Consider the following 26,268-nt stretch of genomic DNA (forward strand, 5'->3'; position numbering starts at 1 on the left):
CGGCCGTCAAGATATATGGACGTAAAGAAATACCAACAATATGTAAGTATGGAAGGATAATTCGCACTAATCCTTTGTGGCGCCATGAACTCAAATAAGCGAACGTTACGTTTATAACAAAATAAGGTACTCTTCTTGTCCAGTTGTTGGTGGCTTAAACACAAGAATTGTCGATTCTTAATCCCAACTGTGTGTTACCCTTTTTGAAACCTACATCCAATTCGGCGATGGGATTCATTGAACAAGGATGTTTATGGATATCATTAACTTGCACTCTTAATACTCAGAAATGGATAACTTTATGGCATCCCTGCATATAATCATATACTGATTTTGATTCGAAACAAGGTATGCCGTAAGGCCAAGGCAGTCCATGCAATACAGATCTTTACTTTTACTTTTTAGGGATTGAATGTACCCAAACCACTGAAAGCTTTCCATTTTGATAACTGTGGTCCTACCACTGAATCCATGGTAATAGTAAATAGTTTAACTGTATCACCAGATCCTGTTGCTTTACCAGGAACAGTCACAATAGGCTTTTCTGTTCTCTTCAAAGATACTGTCAACTCGCCTGTATCGGTAAGAGGTCTGACTCAATTCAACATCTTTTTCGTAATCCACAACCTTTTCATCATCAGCAGCAGCGGCAGTATCATAATTATTATCACAGTACTATCATTGGAACTGGATTTCAAAATCTCTTTCTCATGCTCCGATGAGTGCCGCATGGCCTTTCTCCAAAGACACCACAATTAATACGAGAGGGTATGGAATACTCTCTTATTTCTATAAAAACTTTATTAAGATTGAAACTTGATATTTAAGAAATTTTCTATCTTTTTGTCAGACTGATGTACAAATCAAGAAGAGCGTGTTTGGAACTTTTGTGACTATTCCTTGCATCGAAAACTTTGGTTCCTGTCATTATGATGATTTCTGTACCATTCTCTCAGGAGTGACTTGTCCTGAAGAGTTCCAGGAACACGGCATTCCTTGCAACTGTCCATTTACCACGGTAAGAAGTTATAGTGTAGGCATATTTAAAAACAAAACTCACTTGATTTTGAGAAAAGGGGTCATAAACTTTTTAAAAATTAGGGTTTCAACTTTTCTATCCGTTCAAAATGGCCACCGAACACTAATAATGTGATATTTTCGATAAGATATGTGATACAATTAGAAATGAAGTGTCTAAATATATGTTTTCTAAGACCAGGTAATCATCAAATTTATGTTCTATGAATGATCTACATGCCAAATTCCAAAACACCACGGGGCATCTTGAATTGTTTGAAGAGGAAGATACCAAATGCCCTAGTTTTAACAATGGATATTAACTGAAATATCATTTTATGTATGTCATAGAAAGTAACACCTCAAATTTCAATCGTCATATATCCTTGGTTAGACAGTTTTGTTATTGCAGCTTAACATGTTCAATAAAAGGCAGTTATTGCTGGGAGCATTGGCGATTTTAACTACGGAGGTCAATCGTATTCAGATGATGCGAATACATTTCCTGATAAATTCAAAGAAGTAAAAGTATTTGCTCAACCATATCTGGATTATTGTTCTGCAATTTGGGATTCGAATGACATTGTATCGGCCGACCTATTACTTACGCAACAAAAAATAGCTTTGAATTTGACGATTTTCGATGAACGGTTTTTCAGTTATTGCCCTTGACTAAGTAAAAACGCGTCAAAATTTGTTTGTGAACACAATAGAGACTACAGTTTTCAACTGATTTTAATGAAATTTGGTGTGATCATTTATATTGATGAGACCCTGGTCAAATTCGAATTTGACGATCTTTAGATGAACAGTTTTTGAGTTATTGCCCTTGACTTAGGAAAACACGTCAAAATTTGTTTGTGAACACAAGGAGACTACAGTTTTTTATACGCCCACATGAAATGTTTAGCGTATATTGCCGTCACCCATGTCCGTCGGTCCGTCCGTCCGTCCACAATTGCTCTTAAACACCCTACAAGGCACAATTCTTGACTGATTTCGACGAAACTTGGTATGGTTATTGCTTTTGTTCTTGAAACGCTCGTAAACACTCAATTCATGACGGATTTTGATGAAACTTGGTGTGAGTGTTTGTTATTACCCAAGAAAGATCGAAAAAATAATTAGTATGAGTTATTGCCCTTGTTCTTGAAAACTCGTTCAATTTTAGCTTGTAAACACTCTTGAAGACACAATTTTTGATGGACTTTGACGAAACTTGGTGTGAGTATTTGTAATCACCGAAAGAAAAACCCTATTGAAAATCAGAAAAATTGAAAAATATTTAGTATTAGTTATTGCCCTTGTTCTTGAAAACCCGTTCAATTTTAAGTTCGTAAGCACTCTAGAAGGCACTATTCTTGAGGATTTTGACGAAACTTGGCATGAGTCTTGGTCATCACCCATGGATAATCCCTATTGAAAATAAGAAAAATTGAAAAATATTTGGTATGAGTTATTGCCCTTGTTCTTGAACACGCGTTCAAAGTTTAGTTTGTAAACACTCAAAAAGGGACATTTCTTGACAGATTTTGGCGAAACTTGGTGTGAGTGTTCGTAATCACCCAGGGATGAACCCTATTGAAAATCTGAAGAATTGAAAAATATTTAGTACGAGTTATTGCCCTTGTTCTTGAAGACGCGTTCAATTTTTAGATTGTAAGCACTCTAAAAGGCACATTCTTGACGGATTTTAACGAAATTCGGCTTTAGTTTTTATTATCACCCAAGGATAAAGCCTATTGAAAATCGAAAAATATTTAGCATGAGTTATTGCCCTTGTTCTTGAAAACTCGTTCAATCTGTTGATCGTAAAAACTCTAGAAGGCATGATTCTTGCCGGATTTTGACAAAACTTGGTTTTATTATTGAATATTTGCGTTCTAGAGTTTTCACAAGCTAAAAATTGAACAAGTTTTCAAGAACAAGGGAAATAACTCATACTCAATATTATTCTGTATCGCCTTAGACTTCAAAAGAAGTGTATGACTGAAGGTTGAATATTTCATACTGGTGATTGTTACTGTACTGCTAAATATTTTTATTTAAAATCAAAGCTGCCAGTGGGGTGTATGTTACCTTGCCTGGCAAGCTATCTTTTGTAATGTGTACTTAATGTACGAAATAAATATATTATCACTATTAAGGAACAAGTTACCCGAACAGTTCAAAATCTGTCAATCTGTTGACTCTTTTAAGAGAAAGTTATAAACACATCGTTTTAGAAGAACCTTTACCTAAACAACTGTGTGTGAGGGAGGGTGAGGGTGTGTGTATAAACATTGACTATAATGTAGAAATATTTGTGTTTGTAAAGCGCCTTTGAATGCCCATGTTAGAGCATGTGGTGGGGTTTCTAGATACTGTGCCTGTAAGAAGTATCTTTAAAACCTTCCATTGGACCAATAATATGCCTGTTTACTAATATTTATCTTGACTCTTAACAGTTATGATTCAATATTCTGGATGATTCGATTGTTTATACTAATTCAATAATTTGTTCTACTGTTTTACATATTGTTTCACTAGCAATTCTATTTTTGGCCTGAACTTAATAAATCAAAAACTTTTAATGTCTGGGGATGAGTAAACATCTTTGAAGCTTTATTTTGCACAGGTCGTACTTAACCCCTCTGATCCACGAATCACTAATAGTGCGTTCAGGTGACAAAAGTTAAGACAGCGTCGCCATTTTCATCGGAAGTACTGAGGTAATAATACCATTACGCATGCGCATTATGACAAGGGTAATAATTGTGGGAATTTGATTAAACGAATGCACACGCGCAGACATGACATATCCGACTGAATCTTAGCCACTAGCGTTCAGGCGGAAAAACTAAGCTGGCTTAACTTTCCAAACCACATTTTAAGTCACACCCGGAGTAGGTGCAAGTTAAGGCAGCTTAAGTTTGACCGGTCGCGTTCAGACGATCAAAAAAGAACGATTGATAGTTAAGCTGCATTAACTTTTGTCGTCTGAACGCACTATAGCAGTTCCATTAAAACTATATTCATTCTAATTACAGGGTAATTATACTTTAATGCCAGGTATAAGTTTTACAGTAGATGTACCATTCTTACCGAGTGGTGATTACTACGCTTCAGCTAATATGACCAGTAACAAACAACATGTGGGCTGTGTTGAACTCTACGCAACATTTGCTTAATACCTGTGACTATTTGCAGGCCTAATAGTCTTTGTTTTTACCTTTTCGCTGTAATAAAATATTAAATATATTTTTGTTTTTCATTGGTCTGTCATAGTTGATTAAGAGCCAGAATATTTTGTTTAGGGGATCGCGTCGACCGTCCGGAAAATGATGCCATTTTGATACGAGTGAAGATGAGTAATTAACTAGAACTATGAACAGCTCCGAGTTTGGCAACAAGACCTCAAACCATGGCTTTTGAGCCTTTTGATACTTTTAGCCCCCTTGCTTTCAACTCCGGTGCCTTTAAGTCTACAATTTGTGAACAAGGAATACAAACAAATTTATCTGGTAAATAAACCAAATATATAATACCTTGCCCCATAGTTTAAAGACTTTGTGTACTTTAAAGGCCTCCTAAAGCCCGGCGTTCCCTCAGTTGCTTTTAGTAAACAGACGAGGAAACAGTTATTATTAAATCTTAAGGGTATATTTATTTTATCTAATATAATGTGATCGTATAGCAGTTGTAATAAGAAGGATGGGTTTTAAAAGCCAACCGCCTACCGCTGCCAACCGGCATACCGGAGTGATAAAAAGGCTCTAAAATGAGCATTGTTAAATTTAAGGATAGTAGATTTTCATACTTTTTTCTATTTTTGGGTATGTTTTCAGCCATTTTTAGCTAAAATAGTTCTATTTTAGAAAAATATTGAAATTATTCTGAGTGGCTAGTCTGCTATTGTCAGCTCTATTTTCAGCTATTTCTAGCTAAAATTGCGCTATTTTAGAAAGTTTTAGGAAGTGTTGATTATATTTAAGAAAAGAACAAATTTTGAAGCAATCCTAACAACGCATTTTATGCAGGATTTCAGAAATAGGGAGTTTTTCGCTACACCATTTCTGGTTGGAGTCTGATGTCTGGAAACATATTTAAAAGGTCTGGAATGTCCGAGCCAATTTTAAAAATGTTCACAGTATCACAGTTTTTGCTAGGTACTCTGACAACAATATGAAATTTCCCCAAACCCAGTTTGACTTATTTGCATAATTTGATCCCCCCATTTTCACGCAAGCACATTTATATACAGTTTCCTCCTGTTACGTTCGCTGTACATCCCCTTTCTAACCTCAAGTTATTTTCATTATGCTCCCCAACTACAACAGCCACTGGCAAGAAGCCAGACATAGAAACACTAATCGTCAACCAAACCAACACCACGTACTCTACATCGGCCTGTCTTCCATCGCCCTCTACCACCCACCAATCGCCGACCACCAACCAACCCATCCAGTTATATCCCACTCCATCACCGACCTACCTACAACAGAAACGACTACCAGCCCACCGACGCCAAAAGGTCCCCACTCATAAGGAGGAAGAACCCTTTGTAAAGGTGTTCTTCCAAGTTTTGCAGTGTCTCCATCATTGGCAATCCTTACTCTTCAAACGCAAAGTCTCCGAGTTGGATAGTTTTATCCGTCCAGCAATGAAAATATCAGGTGTCGACGCGAATATTAAATCCCTCAATCCGACATGGCTCTCTAAGGTTACGCAGGTCCTGATCGACCATTACCAAACCACACTTCAAGAGAAGCTGACCACCATTCGTACCAAGTCTTTATCATCACCTGCCGTCGACCCTATGGGAAACGTCTCACTCAAGCTGTAATACCAAATTTTACCAGACAACCAACGAAATCAATGCCATAGTAACCATATCTCTACCAACTGAAATGGACACTACACCTGCACCATCTTGAGTCACCACGCTACCGATCCAAACCCCTAAACGAGCCCGAAGTTCACCTACTCCTAGTCCAGCAGACACAGGTAAACGCTCTCGTAGAGAGGTCTCTCCCCTTGTCTTTTCACTTTCAGACTCGTTTTCCCCTTCCACGCCATCTGAATCTTCACCGCGTGATCCAGGATCCGCCAACTTTTCTTCCTTCTATGCGTTTTTGGACCAGCAAACCACCCCTCAGTCTCCATCCAAGTCAAGACGTTTATCCAGACCATCCCCTCCTCAAACCAGATCCCAGTCCGTGCCCAATGCTACATTTCTAACAACCACCAAACCAGTACCAATCACCCCGTCGAAAAATTAATCGCTACAGCCAACAAAACCTTCTCAAACTCCAAGATCATCTTCACATGTAGACCCATTTCAAATAAAATCTCGAAGAAAGCACAGCAGAACCTCAGCACCCTCAACAACATGATGATGGAGTCCAATACCAACAGCGCAACAATCTTACCACCTCAGAATAATTCGATCCAGTTGATAATCTTCATTGGTCTCCAGAAACAGCAAACAGTATTTATTTGTTTTGGATACACCAGCTTCAAGCATCGAGTAAGTCTTTAAAATAATTACTGGGGATAAAAATACTGAGAGGCCACCGCTAGGCCAAACTGTAGATAACTTGAGCCGCAAAATTCTCACACCCCTCCAGCATTCAATCTTAGACCTTGGACTTAAGTTGATTCCGACATCGGAGGTAGCCAACCGAAATTATCTCCGACCATCCATTGAACGATTTCAACGAAATCTTCGCTGCACATATTTTTTTCGAAAAAACCACAAATGGTCAAGCTTATTTCTTTTTTTGTCAGTCACCATTTTTTTTTAAAATCGTGGTTCTTTGAAGGAATTGTCACTAGTTATAATGAAATATTATTAAAGACAAATACTAAAGGAAGTTAATTATACCACTGGGTATCAATACAACGTGTTTTTGTCGACCTATTTTATAGATCAAACATTGTACACGAAAATAGGTGACGCATTTAGCAGCCATTGTCGAGTCGGTTACTCATGAAATATGGGTGAAGGTGAGGGATTCATTAAGAAAATCGAAAAAACAATTTTAAAATTATTTTGTAGAATATCTGAGGAAACTTCTAAGACATAAAAAACAAGTGGTTGTCTAGCAAGATACGCCCGCTTTCCTCATACATTTTCAGTATATCAAGGGCAGTCAACTATCTGTGGCAAATCTCACCAAAAATCTAATTTGTGCAAGATATTGTTGATTTAAACAAAGAGACATTATTCAATAAAATTCTGACATAAACTGTCACCTCCATCGCCAACAAATTTTGATGAGTTTTTACTAAGTAATGGGCAATAACTCAAATTCTGTTGATCGAAAAATTGTCAAATTTAATCTTTACTAAGATCTCATCATTATAAATGATCATACCAAATGTCATTTAAATCGGATGAAAACTGTACTCTCGATTGTGCTCACAAACAAATTTTGACACGTTTTTCATAAATCAAAGGAAATAACTCAAAAACCATTCATCGAAATATAGCCAACTTCAGACTTGACCAAGATCTCATCATTATAAATATTCACACCAAATTTCATTTAAATTGGATGAAAACTGTATTCTCTAATGTGTTCACAAACGCGCTTTTCATAAGTCAGGGGCAATAACTAAAAAACCGTTCATCGAAAAATCGTAAATATCGAACTTGTCCAAGATCTCATCGATATAAATGATCACACCAAATGTCATTCAAATCAGATGAAAACTGTAGTCTCTATCGCGATTACAAGCCAATTTTGACGCGTTTTTGGCTAAGTCGAGGGCAATAACTCAAAAACCGTTCATCGAAAAATCGTGAATATCGAACTTGTCTAAGATCTCGTCAAAAAAATGATCACACCAAATTTCATTCAAATCAGATGAAAACTGTAGTCTATATCGCGATCACAAGCCAATTTTGACGCGTTTTGGCTAAGTCAAGGGCAATTGTGGACAGACAGACCGACGGACGGACATGGGTGACGACAATATACGTCCACATTATCAAAATTGCGTTTTTCATTTTGATGAAATTTGATGTTGAACCCTTGTTGAAACTCATATGCACGAAAATAGGTTACACCACTGTATTATAGTTATATTTTCGATATTTAAATCCTGCGTACGCCACTGGTCCCCCCCCCCCCCCTCCTCGCATTGAAAAGGCGATCTGCGATGCATCATCAGGTTTCCATGACAACACATGTGCTGTGGTATGTTAATCACGATGTGAAAAATCAATAGCTTGATATAGGAATGTCATTTAATATTTATGATGTAGTCAGGTGGAATAGAGTAAGGCGTTATACATATATTGAATTATTTATTACTTCTACCAGTTTGTTCTTTAGTGCTTCTTTGATTTGTGGTCTTAGTAACTTCAGGGAGTAGTCCGTAATAGGTCGTTGGTAGTGAAGTTCTAGGAAGAGTAGATTTCTACAAGTTAATGAAAGAAAATAACCTTTAAATATTTAAGATTTGTTTTAAAGTTTTGATCCGTTTTAAATGAGGTAAGTTTACTATTTTTCTGGGCAATTTTTGTTTTTCATAAGGAAACTTCGTCACTATTCGTTAATGAGGTGCCAAAATCAAGCACACACTGATAAGATAAAATAATTCGTATCCAAATTGAAGTTCTGCATCTCAAATTTTCTGCCAGATCTAGAAATATATGGAAACTCTCATTGGTCGCTAGAATCTTATTGTAAGCTAACGTCATTGGCAAGATGACTTAAATCTACAACTAAAACCTAAAATATTTTAATCTAAATTGAACCCTGTACACAACTAGCTTTGCTTGACTACAGTTAAAGATCCCTCGCATGTGGAGAATGAACTAATAGGCTAATGCCATTGTCCTGGCAAAATTTCCCTTATTGTACTGTATGGCATTTGTATATTATCCAAATATAGTGCAAAAAGTAGTAGTTAAATTCCATGCATTTCATATTAGACTATATCTTTACGAACTATTCAAATGACTAACTATCTGTGTAAGTTGTAACAGATGGTGGTTATAATTTATTGATATCTCTCTACTTATTTCTATTGATTATAATGACTTCTTTCTACCATTAAGTCAACTTTTCAAACATTGGGCATAGTTTATTACACAGTTTTCTAATCTTTATTTACCATTGACAGATGTTAGTAAGCTAGAGTAAGAAAATGTGTAGTAGATTGAACTTAATTATCTATTGGTATTCAAATAAATTATTACTTTTGAAATATTTTCAGATGTAATTAACGACGATTCAGAACATGAAATTGTACATACTGCCCTCTAAAATAAATTATCCCTCAAGGATTACAATCCATGACTGGAAATTCTATCTAAAAGGATGGGCAATATGGAATGAAAATTATTTGATTACCATTATCCAAATAATGTGGATAATGTGTCCCCAGGGACAGACACACATGAAATGTCAGTTGGGGTTCAATGTCACATTTTGTTGAATGTTTACCCATGTACTATAGAGTATCCACATTTTTTGGATCAACTAAAAATGGACCAGTAAAAAACTTTGTGAAATGGTTTGTGTGTCTTCTATTTTATTGAACACATTTCCATGTAGGCGTATAAAAAATCAAAGCTCTTTTTCTTCAAAGCGCGTTCAATTTTTAGCTCTTAAACACTCCAGACGGCACAGTTTCTGACAGATTTAAACGGAACGTGGTGTAAGTGTTTGTAATCACCGATGGATAAACCCCATTGAAAATCAGAAAAATCAGAAAAATATTTAATATGAGTTTTTGCTCTTTGCTCTCAAATTTTAGCTTAAAAATACTCTAGACGGAACAATTCTCAATGGATTTTGAAGAGATTTGGTTAAATTGTTTATTATTACCCAAGGATGAACCCAAATCAAATTTTTTTTTTTAGTTATTGACTTTGTTCTTGAAAACACTTTCAATCTTTAGCATGCAAACACTTAAAGGCTCTATTCTTGACAAAACTTTGTAAAATTGTATAGTATCACCTCAAAAAGTATGACTGAAGGTTGAATATTTCTGTTGATAGCTACTGTACTGCCATACAGTTTGATTAAAAATCTGCCAGTGGGGGTATATGACCTTGTTTGACAAGCTATATTTATTATCCAATAGTCACAGAATTTGTTGTCATTATAGTTATTTGGAGACTATTTTTATGAGGTGTGAAAGTATTCAAAAAAATTATATTTTATTTCCAGATGAAGAGAAGTATGCCAACTATTTCAGTCTCCAGTGTTGAAGAGTTACTGAAATAGACGAAACTTAACTTGTGTTTGTAGCATATATCTACAAACAAATCAATTGTAATTCAATCCATTTCTTATTTATGTTGAAAATTCAATAAGTACTCTGTAATAAGTAACAGCTGTCAAGGTGGAACAATAGTAGCAACATGAGTGGTACCCTTTTTAAAAACAAACCTTCTAAAATGTTATCAAATAAAGTGCAGTTTGGTGAACTTCAACCGAAACACAGGACTCTATCTTTAAATGTTCGTCGTCTTCAAGAAGCTTTATCAGTGTATTTGAGTGATGAAGAAACTACAGGATTTATTGATGCCCTGAACACTTATAATGCAGATCGTGATGTTTTTGAATTTGTGAACAATTTAAAGAAAATTTTGAACAGTCCTACCAAAAGACAATTGTTTCCTCTTGTTAAACGAGTGATTCCACGTAACGATTTGGACTCCTTCGAGTTACTTACAAAGGGTGGTAAATCATATGGAACATTGCCCAAAATCAATTTGTACAAATCACACACCCTGGATAATATACACGACCTGCGAGCAGAAGAACAGTTCCGCACTCTGCGAACTGATACTACATTTGGCAGAAGTCACAAACGTCCTGGATTAATAATCCCAAATTCTCGTGTCAATGCTACTCTCAGGAGTCAGCGAACTGAACGTAGTCATCATCGAAAGCAACGTTCAAAATCATCAAGTCGAGATAGTCACTCTCATACTCTTACTAATGGCTACTCCATACCTCCGTCCACAATAGACGATTCGGCTGACACTTTTAAACTTTACTTGCGTCCATCCATGAATCCTAACGAGAGTTTTGGATTTAGTATTCGAGGTGGAACTGAATATGGATTAGGAGTCTATGTGTCGTCTGTTGATCCAGGTGGTGTGGGTGAACTACAAGGACTACAACCAGGTGATTTAATTGTGGAAGCTAATGACATCTCTTTCAAGAAAATTTCTCATATTGAGGCAGCAAAGGTTAGTTACTCTTTATTAATAATCACACTTAAAACTAGTGCTGGACATCGCCAATCATGGCGTAGGGTATCGATAGTGGTTTAAAATTTAACCCTCTATCTTCAATGTTTCAATATTTATTAATTGATAACTGTGATATTTGGTACAATGGTGTAACCTATTTTCGTGCATATAAGGATTCAACACCAAATTTCGTCAAAGTTAAAAAAACGAATTTTTTTTATGTCTTAGATGTTTCCTCGGATATTCTACAAAATGATTAAAATTGGTTTATATCGATTTTCTTTATGAATCCTTCACTTTGACCCATGAGCAACCAACTCGGCAACGGCTGCAGAATGCGTCACCTATTTTCGTGTAAAATGTTTGATCTATAAATAAGTCGAGAAAAACACGTTGTATGGATACAGGGTGGTAAAATTAACTTCTCTTAGTATTTATCTTTAATATCAATTCATTATCAACAAATTAACTTTGGAGTTTTTTAAAGATTGTCGCGCCCGGAATTTAAAAGATATGACAGTTAATAAAAAAAAATTAATAGAAGTAAAAAAAAATTAATAGAAGTAACCGACAAACTTCTATACAAGATTCCCTAATTTAAAAAAATGTAAATAATATCTATAATGTTATATTGTTATTTTGTATATTTCTAATACATAGAATGAAATAAAGGAAATGAATGAAATTGTTTCAGCCGACTCAATTCTCTCATAAGAGACCACCTCCAGTAAGAGAACGTTTTTGAATTTTCCCCTGCGTGGTCTCTTAATACAGTTTCTACTGTAGTGACAATTCCTTCAAAGAACCACGATTTAAAAAAAATAGTGACTGATAAGATACGTAGCGTGATTTATTGCTAAAAGTCACTGAAACAACATAAGAATATGGCCCACTTTGTGTTCCATAGAAATTTTCTGCTGACATTCTAGCAGACATTTTACCTTGCTTGAAACTACTGAATTCATTCTACTAGCTGATATTGTAGAGATAACACATGTTTATCGAAACGAGCAAATGCGGAGGTCTCGCGAAGTCGCACATGTAAATTATTAATCCTTTCCGGAAATGCACGAAAAATAGGTTAACACGAAATTAGGTAACTTGACTGTAATGTAATTGATAAGAGTGGATAATGTCTTCTGTCTTACACCAACAATTTCAGTGAAGTCCTGAGAAAAATTTGTGATTCCATTTGGCGACTTATAAAATATCCCCACTTTTTATAGATTGAGAGATTTCCTCAAATATTGATACACAACCTTGCAATACATTACGATACACACATATCATGACATGTCATATCACCATACATCAATTTCGCGTTTAAAAACAAATTCTTATTGGAGATGTTTTGATAACAGGGCAAGACTTGTAGACAATATTCATCATGATTACTTCAATAAAGAAAATATTTATTCATGTTAATGAAAATACTCTTTAGACTAAAAATCACAGAAGAAAAGCATGTAGTCTCTCTTGGACATCAGCTCTGCTGCTGAGATATTTATTAGCAATTTTAAGATTTTGTAAAAATGATATAGTCCACGAGTTTGCAAGATATTATCTGATTATAAAAAGTAAATATAGTTTTAAGGGACAGGTTTGCCATTTTTGGAGGTTGATTTGGTTTTCAAGGAAGGGAGGGTTTGAGTACGCACGCTCTTTCAGTTTTGAGAAAACAATCGTACAGGCTTGGTTGAAATCAAAGTTAGCTTGCCAGGCAAGGTAATATACGCCCACTGGCAGCTTTGATTTTGAACATAAATATTTGGCAGTACAGTAACAATCACCAGTATGAAATATTCAACCTTCAGTCATACAAAGCTACAAATTGAACGAGTTTTCAAGATCAAGGGCAATAACTCATACTAAATACTTTTCAATTTTTCTGATTTTCAATAGGCTTTATCCTCGGGTGATAACAAACACTCAAGCCAAATTTCGTTAAAATCCGTCAAGAATTGTGCCTTCTTGAGTGTTTACAAGCTAAAAATTGAACACGTTTTCAAGAATAAGGGCAATAACTCATACTCAATATTTTTAGATTCTTCTGATTTTCAATAGGGTTCATCCATGGGTGATAACCAACACTCATGCCAAGTTTCGTCAATATCCGTCAAGAATTTTGCCTTCTAGAGTGTTTACGAACTAAAAAAAGAACGCGTTTTCAAGAAAAAGGGCAATAACTAATACTAAATATTTTTCAATTTTTCTGATTTTCAATAGGGTTTATCCTTGGGTGATTAGAAAAATTCGAATGATTTTCTATTCTGATTTCTAAAATAGGGGCTATTTTGGCGCTATTCTCGAGCTATTTTCTATTTTAAGTGCTAGACTCAGATCCTGCACCTTCATGGGCACCTTCATGATTATGTGACAGGTCATTAAGTCAAATGGTGTCAATTTCACACCTGTGTAGGTTAATTTACAAACAGTCTATTCCCATTCATGTTTACAGTCGGAAACGTTTACAAACAGTCTATTCCCATTCATGTTTACAGTCGGAAACATTTACAAACAGTCTATTCCCATTCATGTTTACAGTCGGAAACGTTTACAAACAGTCTATTCCCATTCATGTTTACAGTCGGAAACGTTTACAAACAGTCTATTCCCATTCATGTTTACAATCGGAAACGTTTACAAACAGCCTATTCCCATTCATGTTTACAGTCGGAAACGTTTACAAACAGTCTATTCCCATTCATGTTTACAGTCGGAAACGTTTACAAACAGTCTATTCCCATTCATGTTTACAGTCGGAAACATTTACAAACAGTCTATTCCCATTCATGTTTACAGTCGGAAACGTTTACAAACAGTCTATTCCCATTCATGTTTACAGTCGGAAACATTTACAAACAGTCTATTCCCATTCATGTTTACAGTCGGAAACATTTACAAACAGTCTATTCCCATTCATGTTTACAGTCGGAAACGTTTACAAACAGTCTATTCCCATTCATGTTTACAGTCGGAAACATTTACAAACAGTCTATTCCCATTCATGTTTACAGTCGGAAACATTTACAAACAGTCTATTCCCATTCATGTTTACAGTCGGAAACATTTACAAACAGTCTATTCCCATTCATGTTTACAGTCGAAAACGTTTACAAACAGTCTATTCCCATTCATGTTTACAGTCGGAAACGTTTACAAACAGTCTATTCCCATTCATGTTAACAGTCGGAAACATTAACAAACAGTCTATTCCCATTCATGTTTACGGTCGGAAACGTTTACAAACAGTCTATTCCCATTCATGTTTACAGTCGGAAACATTTACAAACAGTCTATTCCCATTCATGTTTACAGTCGGAAACGTTTACAAACAGTCTATTCCCATTCATGTTTACAGTTGGAAACGTTTACAAACAGTCTATTCCCATTCATGTTTACAGTCCGAAACATTAACATACAGTCTATTCCGATTCATGTTTTACGAAATATAAATATGGACGGCGTAAAATAGCTCTGAAGCTGACAGATCTGTGGCGAATACGTCTAGTTTTTCATTCTTCCTGTGCTAGTCAGTATGTTTGCTGGGTAATCAAGTCTCAATATAGAATAATATTGATCTTTATAATTATTAAAAAGTCTGTTCAACTAGTACAGTACCTATTGTACTTTATTATTTTAGTCCTTACTAAGATTGCCCATGTCTATTACCCATGGTACCACTAACTTATCTTTGTCTATGTCTCTTTCTGTCTCTTATCACTCTCTTTAATCTATTACCACAATCTCCATTATTTTCATTAGTAAAATAAAATGAATAGTTTTACGTTTTCTGCACCACATGGGCTAATGAAGACAGAATAGTAAAATAAAGAAGGACTTTGATTTAAATGTATTAACTTATATACCTTATGAAATATATTTGTGTATATATGTATTTTACTCAGCGAGGCAGATTCGAATAAGCATTTTGCATTTTTCTGTATCACATATATATATTTTGTACATTGTACCACTAAATCCACAATAAGAAATATTGTTTAAAGAAAAAAAAAATACCTTCTGTGACATGTTTCTCTATCTATTTAACATATCCTAGACATTGTATTATTGTTTACAAATCATTGATAATTTCTACCACAAACCAATTAAATCATTGATAATTTCTACCACAAACTAATTAAATCATTGATAATTTCTACCACAAACCAATTAAATTATTGATAATTTCTACCACAAACCAATTAAATCATTGATAATTTCTACCACAAACCAATTAAATCATTGATAATTTCTACCACAAACCAATTAAATCATTGATAATTTCTACCACAAACTAATTAAATCATTGATAATTTCTACCACAAACCAATTAAATCATTGATAATTTCTACCACAAACCAAATAAATCATTGATAATTTCTACCGCAAACCAATTAAATCATTGATAATTTCTAGCACAAACAAATTAAATCATTGATAATTTCTACCACAAACCAATTAAATCATTGATAATTTCTAGCACAAACAAATTAAATAATTGATAATTTCTACCACAAACAAATTAAATCATTGATAATTTCTACCACAAACAAATTAAATCATTAATAATTTCTACCACAAACAAATTTATCGACCAATTTGAAATGAGCAGCAAATACATGGCATCATGCATGTCGGTCTGTCAGTCCGTCCTTAATTGCTCATAAAAACTTTCAAAAGCACAATTCTTTGTGTAAATGTTCAAAAATCACTGAAGGATTAACGAACCTAATCAAAATTAAAAACATAGTAAAATAGTAATGATAATGATTATTTATCACATAAGGATGATGCCTATTGAAAATAAAGAAAATTCAAAAATTTTGATACTGGTTATGGCCCTTGCTCTATGGAACGAGTTTGATTTTTAGCTTGTAAACAATGCATTTTTTCACTGCTCCTACGCTGTCAGCGACATAACCTCTAACTCAAGGAAATCATTTAACATTCAATGAAGTCATTACATAAACACTGTGTACTTAGCCAATATGGATGAGTGGTGGGCTGTACACTGAAAGACTGAAAGAGAATTTCCTTGATTGAAAAGAACACATGAACCAATATTAAGATTCCTAGAAAATAGAATCCCCAGACTTTACTAACATATATTCTGTGTTATACACAGGTTTATTGCTTGGGACCGATTTTTTTGCGAGTTGTGAGTGTGCAAAAAATTTCTCAGCTAGTTTGTTGCATGGTGGTACAAAGAAGGCTCAGATAGCGACATGGGTGCCATTTTGGCCATACATTTGTTAACATGTAGAAACCATATTTTGAAAGTTCACTTCTGATTACAGACACTTTCCTATTTGGCCCTCGTAGTTCTTTTGATAAAGAAAATTGATGTTGTGATTGGATTATGACATCACTATTACTAAAATTGTTCATAGAAAATAATTCCCTGAGACATTTTTTATCTTACTGGGCATTGGATTGTCACTCTGAAAGTAAATATGGATAGCTGAAATGATTTCCATATCCCTTTAAATTTTCCCATGTTCATTATAGATTATCAAGGCAGCTAGAAAGTTAGAGCTAACAATATGTAGAGTAGGAAAAATACCAGGAACCCATATAGTACATCAGACCTATAAATGGATTGACCCTAAAGGTCGTGCTGTATCCCCACCCCCAGAACTAGAACAGCTTCACCCTGAGATTTCCACAGAACACAGACACAGATCTAGTTTAACATTACTTAAAGGTAGTGATGAAAGAAAGGTAAGAGACAATCTTAATATTCTATGTGTGCAAAATGCTGTAAAAAGTAAAATGGTGTCTTAAATGGTGAAACAGAAATATTGAATATGGCTGCCAGATGCTATGCATAGCTAGAACATTACTACAATCACTCTTCTTGCTATCAAAATATAGTCACCCAAATACTACAACTACCCTAGAAATTAACCCAAACACACATACCTGAAGAAAAGTTGTTCCAAAGATGGTAGAACTTGGTAGAAAAATTGAGGCTACCCTGAAGACAGTTCAGCCATTTTCCCGTGACACCAGTTTAAGTTAAGAGATTAGAGATGACAACTGTTAATGTTAATGTTAATATTTAGTAATGATGTGCTGTTTAAAACATACAGATGCATTATAAAACCAGACAACAATTAAATAAAATACCAAGTTTGGTTAAAATTGCGCAGTATCACAAAATAATACTAGAACCGTTATAACGGTACCGAAGCAGTGCGCATCCAACCTGATACATCGATAAAACGTTGCATTTTAAAGTCACAATGGGATTTCTTACCGGAAAGAAAAGCATGTAAACGTTCAATAGTAGAAAAAAATCGTTTAAACCGTTTACCGTTCGGTAGTGAAAAGACGCATGAATTTGATACCATTCGGTACTAAAAGGTGTTAACATTCGGTAGTAAAAAGTCGAATTTTCAAATAGCTGTAAAGTTAAAAGTTCAATTCGCACAACAAAAATGAAAATATTTTTGGAAAGGTACAATAATTTGTGTTTCGGCCAAGAGGTCAACAGAGGTCAAATAAAAGAGAATATAAGCCTTAAAAGTGTTGAAAATTGCTGTTTTGGGACGTTTGTAAAAGCGAAAATATATGTCGGACATCAAAGATAAAAGTATGAATGGACATCGTAGATCAATAACCTTGGACTTTCTAAAGACCAAGATTATGCATGTAAATGGTCAAAATATCAAAATTTTATAAATTGTAAATCCTATTCCCTTTTTTAAAGTAAAAGGCCTAAACAAAATGTAACTCTATCAGATATTGTCCCAAATAGTGCTTTAATTTTTTGTAAAATTTCGATGGTGAAAAATGCAAACTTTTTGAGTTATAACAATTTGAATTATTTATGGTAAAGGTAAAAGTAACCCAAATTTGCCACGCCCACTGCAAAAATTTTGTGTTGTCTGTAATAATGTGTACAATGTCAAATAATGTTCAAAATTTCAAGTGTTTACAATCATTAGATCATGAGATATTCGTAGTTAAAAGTTTTTTTAAGGCAACAATGACTGTCGGTGGATTATAGAAACCGTTAAAATTACGCAAAGTTACTATAGAAGTCAATACAAAATTTTCAAATTCAATTTTAATCAAAATACCAAGTGTTATATATCATTTGAAAGAATAGATTGCGTGTAATAAGGACAAAAGATAAATTTTCGCTTATGTAAATTAGGTCACGTAGACCTTTTTTTAAAGTTAAAAATCGCGATTTTCAATTGGCTGTAGAACCGGAAGTTAACGGAGCACGACAAAAGTGAAAATATTATCGGATATATCTCGTAATGGGAACAACCTTTCTTCAGGTCAAAAGGTCAACAAAGGTTAAATAAAAGTAATATGAGCCTATGAAGTTTCGAAAATTGCTGTTTTCGGACGTCTGTAAAACCGGAAGTATATGTTGCACATCAAAAATAAAAGTAAAAATGGTCATCTTAGATCAATGACCTTTGACCATGCAAAGGTCAAGGTCATTTACGTTAAAGTTCAAAAATGAAAATTTTTAAAATTGTTAAACCTGTTCCCTTTTTTAAAGTAAAGAACGCAAACAACTGTAATCTTATCACAAATTGTCCTAAGCAGTGATCTACTTTCATGCAAAATTTCTAGGATGACAATTGCAAAGTTTGCGAGTTATGACAATTGCAAATATTTCAGGTAAAGGTAAATGCCCACCGGATGTGCCACGCCCACTCCAAATATTTTAATTTGTCTGTGATGATGTCTACATTGTTAAATAATGTTAAAAATTTCAAGTCTTTACAATCATTAGATTATGAGATATTCGTAGTTAAACTTTTTTTAGGGCAACGGTGACTGTCGGTAAATTATAGACACCCCGATTTTACGCACAGTTACTATAGAAGTCACTTCAATAGAAGTGTGATATATCGCCAAAAAGGAGAGATCATGCACTCTAAGAATATATAAGAAATTTTGTTATATGTTAATTAGATCACGTGACAGAGCTCTTCAAAGTTAAAAATCGCGATTTTCAAATTGCTGTAGAACCGGAAGTTAACAATGCACAACAAAAGTGAAGATATTATCGGATATATCTCGTAAGGGGCAACAACTTTTGTTCAGGTCAAAAGGTCAACAAATGTCAAATAAAAGTAATATGAGCCTTTGAAGTTTCGAAAATTGCTGTTTTGGACGTCTGCAAAACCGGAAGTATATATCGGACATCAAAGATCAAAGTAAGAATGGTCATCCTTAGTCAATGACCTTTGACCATGCAAAGGTCAAGGTCATTCATGTTAAAGATCAAAAATGAAAATTTATAAAATTGTTAAACCTATTCCCTTTTTTAAAGTAAAGAGTGCAAACAACTGTAATCTTATCACAAATTGTCCTAAGCAGTGATCTATTTTCATGCAAAATTTCTAGGGTGACAATTAAAAACTATGAGACTTATAACAATTGCAAATATTTCAGGTAAAGGTAAATGCACACCGGATGTGCCACGCCCACTTCCAAAATTTTAATTTGTCTGTGATGATGTGTACATTGTTAAATAATGTTCAAAATTTCAAGTCTTTACAATCATTAGATCATGAGATATTCGTAGTTAACCTTTTTTTTAAGGCAACGGTGACTGTCGGTAAATTATAGACACCGTGATTTTACGCACAGTTGCTATAGAAGTCATTACAAAATTTTCGATTTTTAAAACGCGCAATTTTGATCAAAATATCAAGTGTGATATATCACCGAAAAGGAGATTTTATGCACTCAAAGAATATATAAGAATTTTTGTCGTATGTTAATTAGGTCACGTGACAGAGCTGTTCAAAGTTAAAAATCGTGATTTTCCAATGGCTGTAGAACCGGAAGTTAACGATGCACAACAAAAGTGAGGATATCATCGGATATATCTCGTCAGGGGCAACAACTTTTGTTCAGGTCACAAGGTCACCAAAGGTCAAAGTCACTAGATATGAGCCTTAATATTTTTGACAATTACTGAAAACATAAAACCGGAAATATAAAAAATACGAATCCAAAATTCAAATCGGCTTCCTAAGTTTTGTTAGCAATCAATTGCAGATTCTTTAGACACCAAAATCACACAAATCGGATTTACCCCTGAAGCTTAATATCGATTTTTACAAAAATTGGTCACATCAAGATGGCGTCTAACACGTTACTTCCGGTTCAAATTTTTTCATTCCAAAATTGTTATAGGAACAATTTTAACTAATTTCAAAAAGAATTTTTCAAATACCTACAAAATTCAGGAAGTTGAAATTTCAAGTTTAGAGGCGAATGACGTCAAAACCGGAAGTGATATCGAAATTTTGAAAATAGATTTTTGTCAGGAATCAAAATGCTTATCTAGTATTAAATTTTTAGACCGATTGAAATAAAATTGTAGAAGTTGAAAAAAACGCTAAAATTAAAACAAAAAAAGTCAGCGACAAAAGTCAAAATCTGAAATTTTATAAAGTGCTATCTTTTAGTCATTGGTTTAAAGTAATGAACAAAACAAAAGTTACTGTCAAAATAGATGCAGAATTAGAGAAGTAATTCGAAATACGTAATGAATGGTTAACGTCATACGTCATTTCCGGTTGGAAGAAAATGCGTCATTTTACATTTAAACAGTAGCGACACGCAAAGTATAAGAAATAATAGTGTCAGACAATGTGTGACATGTGCAGTTTTGGCTGGGGAGCGTGGCCAGAAGTATACAAAAAAAAAAAAAAAAAAAACTAGAACCGTTATAACGGTACCGAAGCAGTGCGCATTCAACCTGATACATCGATAAAACGTTGCATTTTAAAGTCACAATGGGATTTCTTACCTGAAAGAAAAGCATGTAAACGTTCAATTGTAGGAAAAGTCGTTTAAACCGTTTACCGTTCGGTAGTGAAAAGACGCATGAATTTGATACCATTCGGTACTAAAAGGTGATAACATTCGGTAGTAAAAAGTCGAATTTTCAAATAGCTGTAAAGTTAAAAGTTCAATTCGCACAACAAAAATGAAAATATTTTTGGAAAGGTACAATAATTTGTGTTTCGGCCAAGAGGTCAACAGAGGTCAAATAAAAGAGAATATAAGCCTTAAAAGTGTTGAAAATTGCTGTTTTGGGACGTTTGTAAAAGTGAAAATGTATGTCAGACATCAAAGATAAAAGTATGAATGGACATCGTAGATCAATAACCTTTGACCCTCTAAAGACCAAGATTATGCATGTAAATGGTCAAAATATCAAAATCTTATAAATTGTAAATCCTATTCCCTTTTTTAAAGTAAAAGGCCTAAACAAAATGTAACTCTATCAGATATTGTCCCAAATAGTGCTTTAATTTTTTGTAAAATTTCGATGGTGAAAAATGCAAACTTTTCGAGTTATAACAATTTGAATTATTTATGGTAAAGGTAAAAGTAACCCAAATTTGCCACGCCCACTGCAAAAATTTTGTGTTGTCTGTAATAATGTGTACAATGTCAAATAATGTTCAAAATTTCAAGTGTTTACAATCATTAGATCATGAGATATTCGTAGTTAAAAGTTTTTTTAAGGCAACAATGACTGTCGGTGGATTATAGAAACCGTTAAAATTACGCAAAGTTACTATAGAAGTCAATACAAAATTTTCAAATTCAATTTTAATCAAAATACCAAGTGTTATATATCATTTGAAAGAATAGATTGCGTGTAATAAGGACAAAAGATAAATTTTCGCTTATGTAAATTAGGTCACGTGATAGACCTTTTTTTAAGTTAAATATCGCGATTTTCAATTGGCTGTAGAACCGGAAGTTAACGGAGCACGACAAAAGTGAAGATATTATCGGATATATCTCGTAAGGGGCAAAAACTTTTGTTCAGGTCAAAAGGTCAACAAATGTCAAATAAAAGTAATATGAGCCTTTAAAGTTTCGAAAATTGCTGTTTTCGGACGTCTGCAAAACCGGAAGTATATATCGGACATCAAAGATCAAAGTAAGAATGGTCATCCTTAGTCAATGACCTTTGACCATGCAAAGGTCAAGGTCATTCATGTTAAAGATCAAAAATGAAAATTTATAAAATTGTTAAACCTATTCCTTTTTTTAAAGTAAAAAATGCAAACAACTGTAATCTTATCACAAATTGTCCTAAGCAGTGATCTATTTTCATGCAAAATTTCTAGGGTGACAATTGAAAACTATGAGACTTATAACAATTGCAAATATTTCAGGTAAAGGTAAATGCACACCGGATGTGCCACGCCCACTTCAAAAATTTTAATTTGTGTGTGATGATGTGTACATTGTTAAATAATGTTCAAAATTTCAAGTCTTTACAATCATTACATCATGCGATATTCATAGTTAAACTTTTTTTTAGGGCAACGGTGACTGTCGGTAAATTATAGACACCGTGATTTTACGCACAGTTACTATAGAAGTCAGTACAAAATTTTCGATTTTTAAAACGCGCAATTTTGATCAAAATATCAAGTGTGATATATCACCAAAAAGGAGATTTTATGCACTCAAAGAATATATAAGAATTTTTGTCGTATGTTAATTAGGTCACGTGACAGAGCTGTTCAAAGTTAAAAATCGTGATTTTCCAATGGCTGTAGAACCGGAAGTTAACGATGCACAACAAAAGTGAGGATATCATCGGATATATCTCGTATGGGGCAACAACTTTTGTTCAGGTCACAAGGTCACCAAAGGTCAAAGTCACTAGATATGAGCCTTAATATTTTTGACAATTACTGAAAACTTAAAACCGGAAATAAAAAAAATACAAATCCAAAATTCAAAAATCGGCTTCCTAAGTTTTGTTAGCAATCGCTTGCAGATTCTTTAGACACCAAAATCACACAAATCAGATTTACCCCTGAAGCTTAATATCGATTTTTACAAAAATTGGTCACATCAAGATGGCGTCTAACACGTTACTTCCGGTTCAAATTTTTTCATTTCAAAATTGTTATAGGGACAATTTTAACTAATTTCAAAAAGAATTTTTCAAATACCTACAAAATTCCGGAAGTTGAAATTTCAAGTTTAGAGGTGAATGACGTCAAAACCGGAAGTGATATCGAAATTTTGAAAATAGATTTTTGTCAGGAATCAAAATGCTTATCTACTATTAAATTTTTAGACCGATTGAAATAAAATTGTAGAAGTTGAAGTTGAAGTTTTCAAGAACATGGGCAATAACTCATTAAATATATTTCGAATTTTCAATGGGGTTCATACGTGATGATAACTCACAAGTTTTGTCAAAATACATTCAGACTTGAGCCTTCTAGAGTGCTTACCTGCTAAAAATTGAACGCATTTTCAATAATTACTTATATTAAATATATTTTGATTTTTCTGATTTTCATTAGGGTTCATCCCTGGTTGATTATATAAATAGAGAATGCCATGTAGTGTAAACCTAATTCCATGTTGAAAATAAAGTCGATTTTCAAACTAATATAGAATTTTTTAAAAAACTTATGCTTTCAAAAATTTTGATATCTGATTGTTGAGAAGTAATAGTGATTCAGACTATAATTAAATAATTAATAATTAACAATATTAACCTGGTATATCATATATTATTAATTACATTAACTTCATAGTTTTTAATTAACAACAACTTTCTTACTTACCTTGGTAAATTAGGTCAAAGTGTTATAGGAAATCCAATTTACATACATGACAATAGTATTAGTCAACAATAGGCAGTCATAAGATGGTCACAGACAAATTAGCTCAGCAATAAACTTTATGGCATAATTAGGTCAAGGTATAATTAGGTCAAATCTGTTTAACACACCTGGGTAGAATTAGGTTAGAGTGTTACAAGAAATCCACCTTACACACCTTGATAGAATAAGGTTAGATTGTTACATGAAATCCACCTTACACACCTTGATAGAGTAAGGTTAGATTGTTACAAGAAATCCACCTTACACACCTTGATAGAATAAGGTTAGAGTGTTACAAGAAATCCACCTTACACACCTTGATAGAATAAGGTTAGAGTGTTACAAGAAATCCACCTTACACACCTTGTTAGAGTATGGTTAGAGTGTTACAAGAAATCCACCTTACACACCTTGATAGAATAAGGTTAGAGTGTTACAAGAAATCCACCTTATACACCTTAATAGAATAAGGTTAGACTGTTACAAGAAATCCACCTTACACACCTTGATAGAATAAGGTTAGAGTGTTACAAGAAATCCACCTTACACACCTTGATAGAATAAGGTTAGAGTGTTACAAGAAATCCACCTTACACACCTTGATAGAATAAGGTTAGAGTGTTACAAGAAATCCGCCTTACACACTTTGATAGAATAAGGTTAGAGTGTTACAAGAAATCCACCTTACATACCTTGATAGAATAAGGTTAGAGTGTTACAAGAAATCCACCTTATACACCTTAATAGAATAAGGTTAGAGTGTTACAAGAAATCCACCTTACACACCTTGATAAAATAAGGTTAGATTGTTACAAGAAATCCACCTTACACACCTTGATAGAATAAGGTTAGATTGTTACAAGAAATCCACCTTACACACCTTGATAGAATAAGGTTAGAGTGTTACAAGAAATCCACCTTACACACTTTGATAGAGTAAGGTTAGAGTGTTGCTGCAAATCCATTGTACACACTGTGATAGAATTACAGTGATAGTGTTACAAGAAAGCAAACTTACACACCTTGATAGAATTAGGTTAGAGTGCTACTAGAAATTAACGTAAACACCTTGATAGAATTAGGTAAGAGTGTTACTGGAAATTCAACTTACACACCGTGATAGAATCAGGGTAGAGTGTTACAAGATTCTGACTTACACACTTTGATAGGTTAGGGTGTTACAGGAAATCCACCTTACACACCTTGATTTGAACTGGACAATAGCTGTGACCTTCCTTTTTTAAAACATAAGACCAAGGTTTATTGTTTCTCTTTTGTTTTGGGGAAGGTTATGGTTAGAGATGATGAAGAATGTTTGAAATTTCAGGTGAACGTTGTGGTACCTAGAAGTAAAAATTTAGGTCTGATGGTAAGAGGAGGTCGAGAGTTTGGTCTAGGTATTTATATCTCTGGTGTGGATCCATTCTCTGTTGCAGAAAATGCGGGAATAAAAGTAAGACCTTTATTTATTCTATTATTCTGTTATAAAAGATGATGCTGCTGAACTGTTTGCAACGTAGTCGGTGTTGCGGCTATAGGGTATGCCCAGTGAAAACTCCTTGATATTCAGAAATTTATTTGGTGCTCGTTAGAACATTAAAAACTAAACAATACAGAGATTCAAAAGTTTGTTAAGAAGGGGGCACTTTCAGAATAGTAGGAGGCTGGTCATGTTAAAAGTTTGTTGGCAAAAGATAAGAGTCAAGGGTTTGGGGAACTCCCCTAAGAAAATTTTGAAATTGAAACATCAGGTATCCTGGCATTTGAGAGTATTGTACTGAAATTGACAATCTTCAGACTTTGTGACTTGATTGTAATCCAAATGTGGGCCAAATTATAAAAATAAAAGAATAAGGAGCCTTCACATGTAATTTGATACTGTATTACCCCTTGATACATTTGAATGAATCTGGAAATATCTGTCACATAGTAATATACTACCAGTCCAGACGCAAAAAACTCAACAAGGTGGCATAAGGTGAACACCATAATTTTGAGAGGCAATACCGCATATTCAACAACATTTCTTCAACAAAGGCTTTTACTTTACTGTTATATTTCATTTGCATTTTTTAATCAATTCAAAACCAAAGTTAAAAATAATACTTGTTTGTATCTTCTCGTGACATTGAGTTTAAATGTTCAAGGTCATATGCGTATGAATCTCGATAGAGAGAGACAAAACTAAACAATGAATATAGGAAGCTCAGGGTTGTAATTTATACAGTTAGCCCGGCTTTTTTTTCTTCAACAACCCCTCTAAATTAAAAGTTTTTTTTATCTTTCTAAAGAAAGCCAAGGCTAGTAAAAAAAAAAGCCAGAACGAAAGTTTACAGACTGTCATAAAATTATAAAAGGATGTTATGAAACGAAGATACAGATTTAAGGTAGCAACGATATCAGTTTTTT

General features: G+C 34.0%; 2 protein-coding genes across 2 annotated transcripts in view; both read left to right on the plus strand.

The window, feature by feature from the left end:
• Window positions 1–471: 471 nt before the first annotated feature.
• Window positions 472–4,187, plus strand: LOTGIDRAFT_116316 (hypothetical protein; the record flags this gene model as incomplete). The annotated part of the gene is made up of 3 exons (XM_009054913.1): window positions 472–582; window positions 851–1,018; window positions 4,047–4,187. The coding sequence occupies 3 exons, from the start codon at window positions 472–474 to the stop codon at window positions 4,185–4,187; spliced, it is 420 nt and encodes a 139-aa protein (XP_009053161.1).
• Window positions 4,188–10,414: 6,227 nt separating this feature from the next.
• LOTGIDRAFT_116246 (hypothetical protein) overlaps window positions 10,415–26,268 on the plus strand; it is a gene marked incomplete at both ends in the record, with an annotated part of 33,002 nt that continues 17,148 nt past the window's right edge. Inside the window, 4 exons of the mRNA XM_009054914.1 lie at window positions 10,415–10,697; window positions 10,938–11,215; window positions 16,730–16,942; window positions 25,187–25,312. Of these exons, the coding sequence (XP_009053162.1) occupies window positions 10,415–10,697; window positions 10,938–11,215; window positions 16,730–16,942; window positions 25,187–25,312 (900 nt within the window). The remainder of the gene's footprint in view (window positions 10,698–10,937; window positions 11,216–16,729; window positions 16,943–25,186; window positions 25,313–26,268) is intronic.

The sequence above is a fragment of the Lottia gigantea genome (assembly GCF_000327385.1).
Source record: "Lottia gigantea unplaced genomic scaffold LOTGIsca_23, whole genome shotgun sequence".
Classification (NCBI taxonomy): domain Eukaryota; kingdom Metazoa; phylum Mollusca; class Gastropoda; family Lottiidae; genus Lottia; species Lottia gigantea.